The 14823-nt window shown below is 36.2% G+C and overlaps 2 protein-coding genes across 3 annotated transcripts in view; both read right to left on the bottom strand.

Annotated features, from left to right (window-relative positions):
• Positions 1–6415, bottom strand: part of LOC107593466 (microtubule-associated tumor suppressor candidate 2-like) — a 47212-nt gene extending 40797 nt beyond the window's left edge. The window contains exon 1 of the mRNA XM_016283196.1: positions 6261–6415. The gene's annotated coding sequence lies outside the window, so the exon portion shown is untranslated. The remainder of the gene's footprint in view (positions 1–6260) is intronic.
• Positions 6416–8648: 2233 nt separating this feature from the next.
• Positions 8649–14823, bottom strand: part of LOC107593467 (RCC1 and BTB domain-containing protein 2-like) — a 30727-nt gene continuing 24552 nt past the window's right edge. The window contains exons 10-12 of one of the 2 annotated variants that reach the window (XM_016283198.1): positions 12077–12216; positions 11077–11207; positions 8649–9716 (exon numbers count right to left, since the gene is read on the bottom strand). In XM_016283198.1, coding sequence (XP_016138684.1) covers positions 9576–9716; positions 11077–11207; positions 12077–12216 — 412 coding nt within the window. In that variant the 3' untranslated portion in view covers positions 8649–9575. Of the gene's footprint in view, positions 9774–11076; positions 11208–12076; positions 12217–14823 lie in introns of both variants that reach the window. The other variant, XM_016283199.1, reaches the window with a different exon arrangement.

The following is a 14823-nucleotide window of genomic DNA, read 5'->3' on the forward strand; positions in this document are numbered from 1 at the left end:
TCACCCAAAAATGAAAATTCATCATTTACTCACCCACAAGTTGTTCTAAACCTGTATGCTTTCTTCTCTTGAACATAAGACAGGATATTTTACACACACACACATATATATATATATATATATATATACACACACACAGGGGTGTGAAAAAGTGTTGGCCCCCTTCCTGATTTCTTATTTTTTGCATGTTTGTCACACTTTAATGTTTCAGATCGTCACAAATTGAAATATTAGTAAAAGATAACATAAGTGAACACAACATGCAGTTTTTAAATGAAGGTTTTTATTATTAAGGGAAAACAAAATCCAAAACTACATGGCCCCGTGTGAAAAGTGGTTGCCGCCTAAACCTAATAACTGGTTGGGCCACCCTTAGCAGCAACAACTGCAATCAAGTGTTTGCGATAACTTGCAATGAGTCACACATTTATACATAAGACATGCCTCATATGTTTATATGCTAAATGAAGGCTATATGACACAGTTCTAAGCAGCTATGAAGCTTAAGTATATTACCAGCCATTAACAGCATCTGGAGCCTTGCAACTAAAGCTCTGTGGTTTCAATCTCATATTAGTGCGTTATTAGAGGGAACAAAGCACCAGTCAGATGAACTGAAAAAGCCCAATTTAAAATCAGACTCTTATACTGACTGGCAGAATCTCAATGCGGCTCAATCAGCGGGGATGAGGTTTCCTCCTGGCTGATGGATACCGAGCTGACAGTGAACAGATGAGAGAGCACAGCGGTGGCTTTGTTTCGACTTTGTTCAAGTGAGAATGCATGATGAATTCCTGCTCTGCACTTCTCTGTTGCAAATTGTGACTTATTACTGCAAACCAAGCTTACTACTGTAGAACAACAGTTTATAAAAACAGGTCACACAAAATGTGGTTTTGCCATTTTCTTAAAGGGGTCATATGATGCGATTTCAAGTATTCCTTTCTCTTTGGAGTGTTACAAGCTCTTGGTGCATAAAGAAGATCTGTAAAGTTGCCAAGACTAAAGTCTCAAATCCAAAGAGATATTCTTTATAAAAGTTAAGAGTCAGCCACGCCTGCCTAAAACGGCTCATTCTAACGGGCCCCCACATGTCTACGTCACTATGTGGAAATATTAACATAATGCCGCCCAAATGTGCACGCAAAGAAAGAAGGCATGGTTTCAGGAACTGAAGTAGCAGTAGTGTTGATGCAGCCATGTCAGGGAGACGCTGTGTGTTTCAGTGCGAAAGCAAAAGCACTTTATTTGGCCTTCCGGAAGTTGATGCAATTAGGAATCATTGGTTAAGATTTATTTACAACAGAACAGCACAACCCAGATGTTCGAATTTGTGCAACGCATTTTATGGACGACAGTTTTTTGAGCCTAGAGTACAAGGCTGGCTATGCACAAAGGCTATTTAAAAAAAAAAAAAAAAAAACTTTGCTATGACAATCTGGCACTTCCTGAATCAGCGACTGTAAGTATGTTTTGTTATTAGTTTAATTATTTGCTATTGACTGTTCAAATGCAGAGTTTTGCGCAGTGCAGTGTAACGCGTTGTGTGTGTGTGTGTGTGAGGGGAACAGGGTCACATCACAGGAGAGTGAACTGCCTGTCAGAATTCATAGCACGTCAGCTGTCTTAACCGCGGCTTGTGTACTGCATCATCACTGTGTCTGTCACACGACTCTGTTGCCCTTTCGGGCTTGAACTGATGGTAAAACTAACGACATTATTAACTGTCTTGATATTTACTTTGAAAGCTGAAGCTCGCGATTCTGGTAAGAGGCATTACATTTCCGACGCGTGCTTGTGGTGTTCAGCCAATCACAATGCACTGGGTCAGCTGACCAATCAGAGCAGACTGCGCTTCTCAAAGGAGGGGGCTTTGTTGAAAACGACGCGTTTGAGAGAGGCGGTGCATAGAGGACCTACAATAATGTTCAGTATTTGAAAAATAATGAGTTTTTTTAACATTAAAGCATGTCAACATATTCTGTTACACCAAATACACAAAATAATGATCTTTAAAATAGGATCATATGACCCCTTTAAACTAACCAGACAGAAGACTTTGACCATGACATTGTGTTTTGCAGCATAAGTGCTAAATCTGGGAGGGAGGAGGGTAAACATACTTTACTACAGATTTTTAATTGAATTCACAATTCAGGTGTTTTAACAAAAATACAAGTTTCATATATTTCCTCACTCGTTTTCTACAGAGGAAGACACACTTAAACTGTTCAATGTTTTTGAACAATTTGGTTGAGTAAATGATACAATGACTCATTCATAAAGAAACTTGTTTAGTTCATGAATGAATCAGCATTTTTTAACAAAGTGAATGGTTCAAATGACTCACTCATAAACACAGTCTCTTGTCACCATAACATGTATTAACATAAACTACAGACCAAATGCACAGAATAACAGTTTGTTTAAATGCGCAAACACAGACAAGCAGAGAGATACAAACAGTGAAATGTCCCAATACTGTTATCCAGCAAGTTTGGAACGCTATTCAGCCAATCAGATTCAAGAACTGTACCATGTTGTATATATTATAAGTACTTTGCCATTTGAATGCAGTGACTTTGACAATTACGTTTTGAAGACAACTGCATATTATTAAAAACATATCAGCTCTTTTAGCAAACAGCTATTAGATGAGGTTAACGAAGGCCAAACACAAAACTTGCTGTGTTTATTTACAGGCTGAAAATTTTTAGTTTCATCCCATTTGGACAGAAGATGGCACTATGCCAGTCTAAATTCTGCAAAGGGCATTATACTTAAAAATTGTCATTAAACACATCACAGTGACTGTTTCGGGATATATATTAATGAAAATGTAACGTTTATTATGGGTCAAATTGCAATAAATACTTCTTAAATATATACTTGAAATTAAAATTGCATTAATGTGCTGAAATGCAAGTACTTACGTTTTAAGCTTTTCACACATAATACAGAGCTGTCAGCAACATAAAAAATGATGTAACTGTAAGCTTAGTATGTACATTAGCGAGCCTATTTAAATACAAATGTTCAACTTATATATTCTGTACATTTTCTTTTTGCACCTGTAATGTTGACAGAGACCTAGCTCAATATCGATACAAAGGAAGCTTCCTAAGAGGTCAGTCACTCAATACATGCGATCCCACATGCAGTTTCTCATTGCAGTCTGCAGCATCAGCCCTGCAGTAATTCTGCTGTCCTAATGCCAGAAATACATCCAGATGCATTCATGATACATTGGCAATATTTTTAACGTTCTATCTATCTGTCCGTCCATCCGTCTTTCTATCAATCTCATGAATATTTGTCGCTATTTTATGAGGTGGCAATTTCATATGAATTCATGCAATTATATTTTTATGAAAACATAAAATTTTTAGCAAGCCACCAATTTGCCAAAACATGAAACAGTTAGAACATGGTGTATGCATTTACCTGTCTATCTATCTATCTATCTATCAATCTCATGAGAAAAATGACTATTTTATGAGGTAGTGTTTTTAAATGAATTTCTAAAATTTAATTTTGTATCATTTTTAAAAAGCCACATATTTGTCAAAACATAAAAAAAATGTATGACTTACCATGAGAGTTTGTTGATTTATCTGTAAAAACTGATATGATCAATAAGTTATGGCAACTTTTGTTTTTACATGACTTTAACTCATCAAAATAATTGGAGCAATTTCAACTTTTTTAGAACTTTAATGAAATTCAACTTTATTTTTTGTATCGTAATTTTTACATAATATAAATTCAGTTTAGTGTAATTTAATCTGTCTATCTTTTACAGTATCTGCACAATTAATCTTCACAATTTAGTGAAAATATATTGACATTTATATTGACTTTTTTTACAGTTGTTTTTATATTTTAGTATCTTTAGAGTGAACAAAAGGAAAAGAGAGAGATGGTTGACATACGGTAAGGACAGACAGTTCTCCTCTTGACTGATGCAGTTTCTGTCGCAGACATGAAGTATAAATAAAACACTCACAGCGTGTTCCTCAAGGCGTCAGCATGAAACCCACAGCCAATGGCCATAAGAGACTGTCTTTGTTACTTCCACCTCATTGTTTTTCCTCTTTCATGACACTGTAACACGTTCAGAGTGCTACTGGCAGTAATGCGGCCGGCAGCAGGAAGTTCAAGAGGCAAATTGCTGTCATAGTCATTAAGATGCATGAAATTCCCCTCATTTCCCATGATGCATTCAAAGCATGTCCACTGCACCTGTTCACTAATCCAGTGGTTCCAACTAATGAGTTGATGATCTGAATCTGGTGTGTTTGATTAAGGAGACATGCAAAACATGCAGTGTTGTGGTGCCTCCAGGACCAGGGTTGGGAACCACTGCACTAATCAGCCAGCTAACTTAGAAGGGACCTGGATTAGAGAAACATGTTACGTCTGTCTTTCCTTATGTGTGTGTGTGTCTTTTTAGCCCCTTTTCTCAAGAATCTCCCAAATGGAAGCAGCGATTTCCACTCTCAGATCTACAGTGCTAATTAAATATTAACATTAAAATGAAATCGGAGGCCACGCCTCCTTTCCCTTTCAAAAGCAAATCCCTCATCAGGTTTGTGTGAGGGGATTTATTGTACAGGTGCATCTCAATAAATTAGAATGTCATGGAAAAGTTAATTTATTTCAGTAATTCAACTCAAATTGTGAAACTCTTATGAATACTTCATAAGACCAATAAAAAAAACATTTTTAGTGAATTGTTGGCCTTCTGGAAAGTATGTTCATTTACTGTACATGTACTCAATACTTGGTTGGGCCTCCTTTTGCATGAATTATTGCATCAGTGTGGCGTGGCATGGAGACAATCAGCCTGTGGCACTGCTGAGGTGTAATGGAAGCCCAGGTTGCTTTGATAGCGGCCTTCAGGTCATCTGCATTGTTGGGTCATATTCTTTACTTTACTCAAAGCATTTTGAGTGTTCAGTTTCACAACCTGACACAAAGTGTGAATTAAAACAGAAAGTGTGTTGTGTTCCTGTTTTTTTTTTTTTTTTTTGTGAGTTGTTATGATGCATACTGTGAATGTATTTTGCTTGGTGTTGTCTTGAGCAAACAGAATCAGAATAGCTGACTCAGAACTGATAGGAAAAAAAAGTTAGAATTCTTCAATGGCGTACACTTAACAGTTTACGTTCATGACGCAAGGAAAAATGTAGCTAATGGAGAGTTTGTATTTTTGGCATTGCAGGGAATACAGCCACTCATCTTGTAATAAGTTCATGCTAATTAATCAGCCTGTCAATCAGTTTTCATACTTTCCTTTCCAATTTTATTTTCGTTAAAAAAAAGAATAATAATAAAGTAAAGATTTGTAAAGAAAGAGTTTACATGAACCAAACCACACCATTACAGGTTTAAGCCACAATAGGAACTTATATCTGCATACTGTACATATTTCCTTATTGGACTCAAAAGGTAAACAGAGAAGTATTGAATACTTTAAAAGCAGCATTTGTAATCATATTGTCAACGAAACTTCAATACTTTTAGAAATTATGTTAATACATCATTGATTATTATGGTTGATTATTATTTAGCTATACACTATGCATCATGCATTAACATAGATATGATTACGTTATATGAATAAATATTCCAATGATATTATAATTATGATTATAAAACATAAGCTCTAACATAAATATGCATGCACAAAAACTAATTTAATTGAATGTAATTTTATAATATGATTTGTATTTTATAAATGAGTTACAGTTGGTTACATTATAATAACAATATTGATATATTTGTTGTACTTTATGTAAATTATGTACATTTAAAGTATACTGATAACTGTATAATGCCTAAGATTTTTCTTATTTTTAATTTTTTTACATTTTTTTAGTGATACTCCAATTTTAACACATTTATAATTCAATACAAGTGTATTCATGTACAAGGATATTTTAATATAAGCTATATTTATATAAATATACTTAATATTATGTAACTAGTATATAAAAAATGCAGAAACTAAACATCATAGCAACATGTATAAATAATAGATTAGAGCATTCAATCATTTATGCCTATTAATTCAGTGTTTATGCGTGCTGAATAAAAATACATGGCAGATAGATTCGACCGCCAGAAAAACAGCATGTGATATAAGCACACATTTGAGTTCTGCTGCAGATACACACGACAGCAGGTGGATGTGATGCTCTGAGTGTACACCATCACATTATCTACACGCACACACACACACACACACACAGTCTAACCTGATATTCAGCATCCGCGAGGAAACGCTGCACGACTAATGCAGAAGACGAATGAGTGTTTGATTCCGCACAGCATCCTCAAGACGAGTGAAAAATCAGGCGGAGAGGATGAGAAGAGAGCCAGACGCGCACTACAGGACGCTGATCGCAGGAATGAACGGTGAGAAATGAAGTGACCAAATATGGCTGTGTTCCAAAAAACACAGCGAGTTCCCTAGCTAGACAACATTTTAGTGCATCATTCCGTTGATTTCGGTCAGTTATCGTTGCAGTTCAGCAGCGTTTTGGACAAAATGCTAGGTACATCTATGATATTCAAAAAATGTTGTTTTGAAAGGCGCTTGTGGTCCCCAAAATGCTGTCTAGGTAGGCAGCTCACAAGGTTTTAAAACACAACCTGTGTGTTAAACGCGCATAGAGCGCCACTCATAGGCAGATAAGCGCACAATGTCTTACAGCAGCAAATTGGACAGAATTTTGTCGAATTTTAAGTCCCAAGGGCTAAAGGCAAAGGTATCAGGGTTTCTTTATGACAAGAATGAAAACGAGGCTGTGAAGGCATAGAAATGCAGTAGTAATAAATTGTATTATTATTTAACAACATACCGATTTGTTTTATTATTATTGTGACTAAACTTTCTGAAAAGACTTTCAGCAGACAAAAACTAGATAAAAAAAGTTATGAGTTGTGAATAATACACAACCTTACTTAGTCTATCCCTCACGAATTCAGTAAGGCATCTAACCTATAGTCAAGTCACCTTTATTTAAATAGCGCTTTTAACAATACAGATTGTGTCAAAGCAACTGAACAGCATTAATTAGGAAAATAGTTGAATTCAGTGATATCATCATCCAGCTCAGTTCAGTTTAAATAGTATCTGTGCAATCAAGTCGAAGATATCGCTGGAAATTAAGTGTCCCCAACTAAGCAAGAGGCGACAGCGGCAAGGAACCAAAACTCCATCGGTGACACAATGGAGAAAAAAAACTTGGGAAAACCAGGCTCAGTCAGGGGGCCAGTTCTCCTCTGGCCAGATGAAACCAGCAGTTCAATTCCAGGCTGCAGCAAAGTCACATTGTGCAGAGGACTCAACTGGTTCCTGTGGTCTTGTCCCGGTAGCCGTCTAGGAGACAAGGTCTTCACTGGGGATCTGTCTCTGGGGCTCATCTAGTTGTCTTGGTCTCCGCTGACATTCAGGGCTGTTAGAGGTCCTCTCTAGGTGCTGATCCAGCATCTAGGCTGGATACGTACTGGATTCGGGTGACTGCAGTGACCATCTGATCTGATCTATACAGTATATATACGTTTTGCATTTCAAATAGTAGGCTATTTAAGATTTTAAATATATAATGTGACAACATGTCCAACTATCAATGCCTGTTTACACCATAGACTGTTAAATGAAATCAAATGTATTAAAAATAAATTATATATAGCTACTATGATGCATAATAACATATTCATATTTTATTACATAAAAAAGTGAGGAAACGATGTATGTGGGAAAAAAAACAAGTGCAGTATATTGCAATGTTATATTTGTAATAATAACTTTTCCAAAACACAATAACTTATCATATAGAATATTTATTTTAATATTCAAAGTGCTGTATGACACTTGCTTAAATGAAAACAGTAAGTTTGGTATCATCTTAAAACAGAGATTATTCAAGTGTCAAATTATTTAAGTCCCCATTCATAACATGACCACTGGGGAATAATTAACAACCCTATCTTGGCCATCGGGCAGGGTTAGCGATCCTGACCCTCATTTATGGGGTCACAAAAGAAGGAAATCATGTAGAAATATCTACAACCCAACAGAACCCCCTGACTGTGTAAACAAGTATAAACTTTAACTGTAAGACTGTAACAACTGACCATCAAGAATCAAGAAGACATTGTGACCTGTGAGAGAGAGTGAAAGCTCTCTCTTGATTGTGTCAGGTTGTGTTTGCTTAACACCTCTTAACCTACTGTAAACACTTGAATTATATATATGTTTATATGCTTGCTGTTTCAAGTGCTATTTCAAGATTAGTTTGATTGGTTGATGCTATAATGAGTGATACAAATATCTGTGATTGACTGTGGGTAAAAGAAAACCTTTAGCGTCAATGGAAAATTAATGAATGACATAATATGGGCACATGGCTAGTTTATGGGTAATATGGGCAACACCACCAGACAGCACTATGTCCCAACTGCACAACCTGTAAATGTCACGAAGAAATATCTGGCTCATACTTCAGTCCAAATAATAATAAAAAACACACACACACAAAAATAAATTAATAATATCTTGCTAAAATAAATTTTATATTTTGATGTGTGTATACATATATATGTGTGTATGTGTGTGTGTGTGTGTGTGTGTGTGTGTGTTTTTTCATTTTGGGCTGAAATATGGTCCGCGCAGTTCCTTGACAGTTTTTGAGAGATTTCACCCTGACACTTGTGTTAGTGCTTGTAAAAATATGACTTGACAAAATCACACACATTGACCCTTCTGACATATTCAAAATAATACTGTTACACAGAAAGAGCGTAAACATATCAAAAGTAACATTACTGTCAGTAAAAAAAAAAATTACATAAATGACATTAGTTGGATCAGTAAATTAAATTGGAGCCACTTAATGGTACATTTAAAAATAATACTATACCACTCTAAAGACATATTACTGTGTAAAGTTTCTTTCTTCTAATACCAGGGAAAAAACATGATATCCTATGACACAGGTAACCTCCCACTGGAGGTACAGCTGTTGGCCTGCTTTATAAAGGCCATCATGATGACAATGATAGATGGATTTGAGATGGACAACTTGTTTGGCTGACTGTAACTTTCCAATGCATTATATATTTAAGGACTGGAAATATATTGCAAATGATTGAGATCTTGATCCAAAATAATAATTCAGTAACAGAAAAGCAACTCTTTCTCCCATCAACCATCTCCTACATGAGATGATCTTCCCTTTTGCTTATGCACAGATGAATCCCTTGCTCATAAAGCACCTCAGAGGTTTCTTTTCCTTTAGCTACTGTATTTCAATACAATCTTTTGAGACTCGTCTGGTCCCTTTGAATCCAGTCTTGAATTCTTCCATTTACATAGGGCTTCAGATGGGGATGTCATTTAAAGGCACTGGGACCCAGAAGACAACCAGTGCTGTGGCTTTTACCACTTCTTCACAGTCAAACTACATGAATTTGGCTCCTCTCTCCCCAAATCTGAGGTATTAGAGATAACTTGCCTGGATGTGGCAGAGCCAAAGCAAAATACCTCCTCAGCCAATATCTTTTTGTTAGCTCTTGAATGCTCCGTGGCGGCTGGCTTTGCTGATGAAGTTCTTCAGCAGATCGTGGTCCATGTCGGCGAAGGCCTGCGTCTGAGTGACAGCCGTCAGGTGGTTAACGCAAAACTTGAAACAGAACTCTTCCAGATCCTGCACATGAAGAGTGGATGGACTGATTCAACGAGAAAGAGAACCACCACCAAAGACCTACAGAATAATATATGAAACCGCAAATATATGTACATGTTTAGGGCTCTGTTCCAAAACCTAGTGAGCTGCCTACCTAGACAGCATTTTTAGACATTGTATACTGCATGTACTATCTTTAGTTATAATTGTATGGTACTATCTAGGGGTAGATGTCACACGTGATCCTTTGAAGTGGACCCAAATTTGTTTAAAGCCGGAGGTCACTTCTTTTGGTTTTCTGAGGCCAGAGTCACGAAAAACTTCTTAAGAAGTTTCTTAGTATAAATTCTAAGTTCATATGAATGTTTACAAGTACAAATCTATAAAAATTCTTGTTCTTATTTTTTTTCTCTTAGGAATTAAATTGCAAGCTTTAGTGTTTTCTAATTGTATGGAGTTCTTGCCAATTCTTGCTGAGGATTCGCTGATCAACTCAATGGAAAACACCCTATAAGCCATCTTTTTTGCTGCATGCAGATTAACATAATAATCATAAGCAGAAAATAGAAGGTAAAAAACTGTTTTCTTAAGAATGTTTCATGAATCTGGCCCCGTAGTTGGTATGAAAACAATCTCGGAGTACTTAGTCATAGCTTAACAATATGCTAACATCAAACTGTGAATGTTAGTCAAGTCTTCTTGAAGTCAGCTATTTTAAAGGGGTCATATGATGCGATTTCAAGTTTTCCTTTCTCTTTGGAGTGTTACAAGCTGATTGTGCATAGATAAGATCCCTGAAGTTGCAAAGACTAAAGTCATATTTGTGTTTGTTTTTTTGTTTATTACAGTATAAAGTCATTAGCAAATGAGCTATTTCAAACAATATTTGTGTTCTTCATTCTTTTCTTTCTTATTAGTGTATAAAGCCATTAACTTAGCAATACGCTAACTTCAAAATCCACTGGATCAACTATGAATGTTAGTTGTCTGCTGTGTGCTTCATTTAAGCTATTTCACCCAATATTTGTGCTTAGATTATGAAGCTGTTGGCTAACATCAAACTGTATTGTACTGTAGTATTAAGATAACATCCATTTATCCCAATGTGCTTTTTAGAGCATTTGTTGTTAGCTTAGCAGTACACTAACATCAAAATCTTTTTAATCAATTGTTAATGTGTTCTTTGTATTTTTTTATTAGTGTATTAAGATGTTAGCTTAGCAAACTGTTTGTCGAGTCTCTTGTGTATTTCACGTCGTCTTTGGACATTTTGAGTATGGTGATCTAAGCTTAGTAACAAGTTAATGTTTATCTCACTAACATTTGGAACAGGACCTGTATTTAACTGAATGGATGTATGACTGAAGGTGTGCACACTCACCCGGGCTTCATACTTGACAGCAGCTGAGAGCAGTGTTATAGCGTTCTCCTCTGTGATGCCTCTCTTGATGGTCTCCTGACACAGTCTTTTCAGACGGCTCTCACGGTAGTACGTGGCCAAATCCAGCAGACCTTTTCAATGCAAAGATCATAGGATCATAAACACCAAACAACATCAGTCAGATATTTGAACAAAAAAATGCTGCTATATGGTGTAGTTAAAGGGTTAGTTGACCCAAAAATGAAAATTCTGTCATTAATTACTCACCCTCATGTCGTTCCAAACCCGTAAGACCTTCGTTCATCTTCGGTACACAAATTAAGATATTTTTGATGAAATCTGAGAGCTCTCTGACCCTCCCATAGACAGCAACACAACTGCAATGTTCCAGAAAGGTAGCAAGGAAATCGGTAAAATAGTAAATGTTACATCAGTGGTTCAACCATAATTTTATGAAGCTACGAGAATACTTTTGATGATAAACGCTGATTACATTGATTACGTTCTGGGGTACTCTCCAAACTGGCAGAAGACGGTAACTCAGGGGGGAAGAATTGTTGAATAAATTATGTTATTATTGTTTTTTTTTCACACAAAGTATTCTTGTAGCTTCGTAAAATTACGGTTGAACCACTGATGTCACATGGACTATTTTACCAATGTCCTTACTACATTTCTGGACCTGGGAACATTGCAGTTGCGTTGCTGTTTATGGAGAGTCAAAGTGCTCTCTGATTTCATCAAAAATATCTTCATTTGTGTTCCGAAGATGAACGAAGGTCTTGTGGGTTTGGAATGACATGAGGGTGAGTAATTAATGACAATTTTCATTTTTGGGTGAACTAAACCTTTAACAAGTTTTTCACTGTGTCATGTTGGACTCCATCTAAAAGCATGCCAAACAGGTATGTATTTGTGGATTTAAACAAATAAATCAGTGTTATTCAGATCATGGATGTATGACCATGATCTAGCAGTCATGATGAAGGGTGTGGTTTACCAATGGCATCCTCAGGTGGGAGGTTGATGGTATCCGTATACAGGTACTCCAGGAATGCACGATACACCAGATAAGAAAACTGATGAATCTCTATGGTCTCTTCATCTGTCTCATTCAGCAATGCTCGGAAATGCTCGCACCTATCAATACAACCACAAAATTATTATTATTATTAGTTTAAAGTTTTATTAATTGTAATTAAAATATGTTATAATACCAGTGAAATTTCACATCTCTCGTTTGATTAAAATTTTTAAGATACTGCAGCAAAAACTAATACTAGCCCACCAAATATAAAGCTCAAACATTATTAAAGACAAGTAAACAGCCAATAACAAAATAAGAAATAAATGAAAAGCAAATTTCATGAATAAATACAATAGAACAAACATACAAATGAAATAAACAGTGCTTTAAGTTTATCAGGAAGGTCTACTAACAGAATTATTTACAGAAATACAGAAATTAAATAATAAAATGTAAAAGAAACCACTGCATAGTCTTCACTATACAAATTAAATATAGAATGTTCCTTAATAAATCTAAAACCTCAAAAGATACATTGTGTAGTACAAAGCTATCAGCTCCAGACCCAGAAGAATTCTTCCCTGTTGGTCTGCTAACTTTAAACTCCCCTATTATTATTACACTGCTCTGTGAAGAGGAACTACACTAAATGTGTAATTTGCACTCTATGTATTTTTTACAGCCTTCTTCTCAGTGTCCTGTCTGTACTTGCATATTAGACTCATTGTGTTCTACAGCTGTAAAAACAAACAAACATGAACTTCAAATGCAGAACGACTCTGCTGGGCTCAACAATGAAAAATAAATCTGCGAGAACTATAAAATATATTTGAATGCATATATCCACATAAAAAGGTAAAATATTAATAAATATCATAAAACTGAATTTTAAGTCACAAACTGTCTTAATTCTTTCCCCACCAGCATTTTCTAAAGAAGTTTGATCATCAGTTTTTCACAAAAATTTAATTTTGTTGTATGGATATGTGAACATACAATATATCAAAAGAAAGAACAGAGCCTCTGCTTTATAAATATATATATATACAATAAAAGGCCACTTACTTTAGGGGTAGGACACTTGGGATTGCATTTTCCTCGTGTTACCGCGTGATAATCTTTGCAAAATGCAGTGTGAATTTCAAAATGCATTCTGAGCCAAATGTACAGCAAAAGGGTAGCAAAAATTTTAAATGTCTTATTTTTCTTAAATGCATTGACACTTACACTTAAAGGGTTAGTTCACCCAAAAATGAAAATTAGCCTGTATTTTACTCACACTCAAAGCATCCTATGTGTATGTGACTTTCTTCTTTCATACGAATCCAATCGGAGTGATACTGGTATCTGTATCGGGCCCGATACTGAGCTCCTGTACTCGTACTCATACTCGTTAAAATGCCCCGATACCAAACGCCGATACCACACAACATGCGCCATATTCAAACAAAGAAACACCGACAGCAGAACAACAGACAGCAGAAAGGAGATAAGGTTGTCTACTACGAAGTATATGTATGCAATGTACTGTATATAATGTTAAACATTCAGTATTAACGCCTGTATAGCTGATGTGTCCAAGCTGATAAACAAAGCATTATACATACCCTTTTGGTTTCTATACCCAATATTTAAAAAATTTACAAATGCAATAAAAATATCAGTATCGATACTCTGTATCAGCAAGTACCAAAAATAAAAGTATCGGTATCGGGCGAGTACTGAAAAAAGTGGTATCGGTGCATCCCTACTAAAAATTGTCCTGGCCCCTCCAAGCCTTTCAATGGAGGTAAGAGGGTGTTGATTGTCAACAGTTCAGAAGACGTGAAATAAAGTGCGCACATCCGTAATAAAACGTCCCTCACACGGCTCCGGGGGGTGAATAAAGGCCTCCTGTAGCGAATCCATGCATTTTTGTAACATAAATATTCATATTTCAAACATAATAAACACTTTTTTTCTCACTTCCGCTGACTGTCGTACGTGGAAGCCGTTCCGGCGGATGATGTAAGACGTCAACGTTGCGTGATAAGTGACGAAAGCAGAGACAAATCAAAACAAAACGCCCGTCATGAATTAAAAGCACAAAACGAGGATTTGTAAAGAAAAAATGTCAGAGGATTTCGAAATAAGCCAAGAGGAGACTGGTTTTCCTTTGCTAAAGTAAGGAAACTTTGTTTCCTTTGTTCCTGCATTTCTCAGAGGCGTGCGCACAACGCCTACATCTTACATCATCCGCCTGCACGACTTCTACTGTTACCACAGTCAGCGGAAGTGAGAAAAAAGTGTTTATTAAATTTGAAATATGGATATTTATCTTACAAAAATGCATGGATTCGCTACAGGAGGTCTTTATTCACCCCCCGGAGCCGTGTGAGGGACGTTTTATTATGGATGCATGCACTTTATTTCACGTCTTCTGAACTGTTGACAACCAACACCCCCTTACCCCCATTGAAAGGCTTGGAGGGGCCAGGACAATTTTTAATATAACTCCCATTGGATTCGTCTGAAAGAAGAAAGTCACATATTCATATTTCAAACATAATAAACACTTTTTTTCTCACTTCCGCTGACTGTCGTACGTGGAAGCCGTTCCGGCGGATGATGTAAGACGTCAACGTTGCGTGATAAGTGACGAAAGCAGAGACAAATCAAAACAAAACGCCCGTCATGAATTAAAAGCACAAAACGAGGATTTGTAAAGAAAAAATGTCAGA

Source organism: Sinocyclocheilus grahami, unplaced genomic scaffold (genome assembly GCF_001515645.1).
Source record: "Sinocyclocheilus grahami isolate Dianchi unplaced genomic scaffold, SAMN03320097.WGS_v1.1 scaffold171.1, whole genome shotgun sequence".
NCBI classification, from domain to species: Eukaryota; Metazoa; Chordata; class Actinopteri; order Cypriniformes; family Cyprinidae; genus Sinocyclocheilus; species Sinocyclocheilus grahami.